The following is a 1,116-nucleotide window of genomic DNA, read 5'->3' as shown; positions in this document are numbered from 1 at the left end:
GTGGAAGGTGTTTATAAGCCATTTAAAATAACACACAAAATCCGTTAGATTCACTTCAATGTTGAAGTGAATCTAACGGATTTTGTGTGTTATTTTAAATGGCTTATAAACACCTTCCACGCTGCAATTGTTTATATATATATATATATAGAGAGAGAGAGAGAGATATATTTGGTCATATATGCTCATCCATTCATCTGATAATACGTTGAGGTAGAGTTGTGCGACTTCTTTGGATATGTATTCTAGGATATCAGACAAGGAATATTGTTCAACGCGCTGCCTTCCAAGTCTTATGATGTTATCAGCCTCATATATACAAACTTGGTCAAAGGATACACTTCGACACTTGGTGGTTAAAAGATGTTGCTGAAGAGATATGATACGACATGCAAAGGCATTTTGGATCGATGTTAAGCCTCTGCCGATCTACATCACTGTTTATGCGGAAATTATGTGTGCTTGTTAGTATTTTTCACGTTTTCACATCAACAGCTCAGGTCTCTTCAAATGTCCAATCAAGCAGCCCAAATGTTGGTATGAGTACTGGCACTGCAAACACATTGTGGGCCACTATCTTATTGAATGCAGAGACTTCTAAGGTCCAAATTTTCTTTACTCGACTGTAATATTCTTTCGTGATACGTGTTTTGTTACAACTGTCATTGTATGTATGTATGTATGTGTTTGTCTTTATTTCTTCTTCTGTTCTCATTTATTTTGGTTCCATTTTTCCTTTTTCCATTTTCTACCATAACATTTGTATTCATATAAGTTTTTTTTTGGGGGGGGGGCAGATATTTTGTATTTTGTTATTGTTGTGAAAAACAAAGACGTGAGCAAAACTGACAAATACAAATTAAAAACTAAGAGTATTGAACAACGACGCCTCCAATACTTCTATAGTTTCACTTTCTAATTTTTTTTTCTTTCTCTTCTCCACCAGGAAAAAATAAAAACATACTGAAAGACGGCAATACCTCAAAAAACGTAAGTAGCAGAACTTGTATGCTTGTATGTGTATATGCATATATGCGTGTGTGTAAGAAAGAAAGAAAGAAAGAAAGAAAAAAAGAAAGAAATTGAGAGAGTCCATCTGCATGTGTGTATGTATAT

General features: G+C 34.4%; 1 protein-coding gene across 1 annotated transcript in view; it reads left to right on the top strand.

The window, feature by feature from the left end:
- Nucleotides 1–1,116, top strand: part of LOC128250373 (cadherin-related family member 3-like) — a 15,443-nt gene that overhangs the window by 1,568 nt on the left and 12,759 nt on the right. Inside the window, exon 3 of the mRNA XM_052975278.1 lies at nt 947–990. Within this exon, the coding sequence (XP_052831238.1) occupies nt 947–990 (44 nt within the window). The remainder of the gene's footprint in view (nt 1–946; nt 991–1,116) is intronic.

The sequence above is a fragment of the Octopus bimaculoides genome, chromosome 20 (genome assembly GCF_001194135.2).
Source record: "Octopus bimaculoides isolate UCB-OBI-ISO-001 chromosome 20, ASM119413v2, whole genome shotgun sequence".
NCBI lineage: Eukaryota > Metazoa > Mollusca > Cephalopoda > Octopoda > Octopodidae > Octopus > Octopus bimaculoides.
Note: the sequence above shows the minus strand (reverse complement) of the source record. Positions and strands in the feature narration are given on the sequence as shown.